The following is a 2,575-nucleotide window of genomic DNA, read 5'->3' as shown; positions in this document are numbered from 1 at the left end:
CCAGCCACTCCCGTGTATACAAAGTCCTGAGAGAGAGAGAGAGAGAGAGAGAGAGAGAGAGACCCAACAACAACAACAAAAAAATCTAAACAAAAACAAAAGTCATTTCCAAACTGACTGAACAATCACCGCTCCTGTGTTACCTAAACATGTATTTATGTATGAAGTAAAGCCATTAAATGAATATTTTGATAATAATATTGTTTTTCTTTTGTACAAAAGCACTAGAGAAACGCACAGATCTACTTTGTGGACCAATCATTAAGTTATATATAATATATAAATATATATATATAAATACTACTACGAATACTAAAGAACAATTCTTCATATAAAGCCTGCAAAAGAACAAGAATTCGCCTGAGCTGTTTATGTTTTTATATAAAATAAATAGAAAAAAAAAGACAATCATTGTTTTGAATATTACTCCTATTTTTGTAACGGAAATTAAAAGGATAGTATTTTTATCCGCGACAGGGTCGAAGACATTAATTTTCACCATTTGCTACTGTACATAGAAGGATGCCCTGCTCCCAGGGGATTATGAGGAAAGTGATTTGGGAGTCCAGGAGCAGCCCCAGCCGCTACCGGAAACAAATGGCTGTCAAGAAATACTTAGCAGCCGTCCTGGGGAAAAGGTATAAACAAAGAGTTAAAAACAAAGGACGCCGAGTAGCGTATTTGTAGCGATGAGTAACCAGCCACTCCCGTGTATACAAAGTCCTGAGAGAGAGAGAGAGAGAGAGAGAGAGAGAGAGACCCAACAACAACAACAAAAAAATCTAAACAAAAACAAAAGTCATTTCCAAACTGACTGAACAATCACCGCTCCTGTGTTACCTAAACATGTATTTATGTATGAAGTAAAGCCATTAAATGAATATTTTGATAATAATATTGTTTTTCTTTTGTACAAAAGCACTAGAGAAACGCACAGATCTACTTTGTGGACCAATCATTAAGTTATATATAATATATAAATATATATATATAAATACTACTACGAATACTAAAGAACAATTCTTCATATAAAGCCTGCAAAAGAACAAGAATTCGCCTGAGCTGTTTATGTTTTTATATAAAATAAATAGAAAAAAAAAGACAATCATTGTTTTGAATATTACTCCTATTTTTGTAACGGAAATTAAAAGGATAGTATTTTTATCCGCGACAGGGTCGAAGACATTAATTTTCACCATTTGCTACTGTACATAGAAGGATGCCCTGCTCCCAGGGGATTATGAGGAAAGTGATTTGGGAGAATTGGTGAAGCAGATTCTTCCCCCGGTGAGTCTCAAGGCAGGCTCCTTTGCCACTAGCCTCTCCGAAGAGGCAGTGTCCCCTTTCCTCTCGATTTCGACTTATTTTTTCTCCTCCTGCTTTCTTTGATTCCAGTGGTACCTGTATTAGTGTCTCCTCAAACAATGAGCTTAGAGGATAATTCTCTTGAGAAAACAACAGCTCGATCCAAATTGCGCACCTCTGTTGCCTATTGGAGGGAGAAATAGTTTAAAACAGCAACAAAAAATTCAAAACAAAACCAAAAAAAGCTAACCCCCAATCCCCGACCCCTAAATCCCGAACCAGCAGCAAGGATAGTAAGTACTAAGCCCCTCGCACTGCTCTTCTGGCTGGCTGGGCAGAGTTACAGAACAAAGTGAAAGCGGAGACAGGACCCGTTTTGGCAAGAGTGAGGGAGTCAGCGGGGGCGGCCCCGGCGCGCCCCGGGGCCGGGGCCGGAGCCGCTGGGTCGAGGGAAGACGAGGCGATCCCACCTCCGATCCGCTACCCAACTGCCCCGGGCAGCTCGGTACTGGACCTGGATGCAAAGTACAGTGTGTTACTCTCCAGTGCTGTCCATGCTTCTCATCGTGTGTAATGAGCAGGGTTCTCGCCTTTGCATTTTTTGGTTTTTTCGGTCGGAGTTGCTCTTTTCTTTGATTGTTTTTTCTTGTAGACCCTCCCGCCTCTCATCCTCTCTTCGCACTTTTCCGAGCTCTGTTTAACCCACCCGAGTTACCTTTTCGGGTTATGTTCTTTTGGGGAAAAAAAAAAAAAAAAAAAAAAAAAAAGATTGTGAACGCTCTCTCACTCCTTTGTTCTGTTTTATGCAAGCTCTTATTGTACAAGTCTAGGAACCCCTGTTGTAGCTACCACTAAAGAATTATGCACTACTACGAAAGTTTTTGTTCCTTGTTTATTGAGTTTGGAGGTAAAATGTATTTTTCTACATTCTGGCTTATTGCTTAGTAAAATTTATTTCATAAAACAAACTTTTGTCATAAAAGAATGTGTAGTGTTCACCTGTGGTCGGGTTTCTAACGAGATAAACCATTTTCACCTCATCTCTCTATGTACGGACTCCTATCTTACCTTCCGCCCGGGGGACGGTAAAGCCGCAGCGAACCCGCCCGGGGGCTGGCCCGGTCCCTCCGCCCGGGCCGGGGGCGAAAGGAGGACACGTAGGTACCTGCTTCCTTCCAGCTCACCACACAAACCTTAGAGGAGTCTTGCCAAAGACACAAAACGAGCCCCGCATTCAAGACGGCGGAAAGCAACGCCCCCCCTCTCGCCC

At 41.7% G+C, this 2,575-nt stretch overlaps 1 protein-coding gene across 1 annotated transcript in view; it reads left to right on the top strand.

Annotated features, from left to right (window-relative positions):
* ADCYAP1 (adenylate cyclase activating polypeptide 1) overlaps positions 1-687 on the top strand; it is a 7,801-nt gene extending 7,114 nt beyond the window's left edge. The window contains exon 4 of the mRNA XM_009647657.2: positions 519-687. Within this exon, the coding sequence (XP_009645952.1) occupies positions 519-687 (169 nt within the window). The remainder of the gene's footprint in view (positions 1-518) is intronic.
* Positions 688-2,575: the final 1,888 nt, after the last annotated feature.

This window comes from Egretta garzetta, unplaced genomic scaffold, assembly GCF_000687185.1.
Source record: "Egretta garzetta isolate BGI_Z169 unplaced genomic scaffold, ASM68718v1 scaffold229, whole genome shotgun sequence".
NCBI classification, from domain to species: Eukaryota; Metazoa; Chordata; class Aves; order Pelecaniformes; family Ardeidae; genus Egretta; species Egretta garzetta.
Note: the sequence above shows the minus strand (reverse complement) of the source record. Positions and strands in the feature narration are given on the sequence as shown.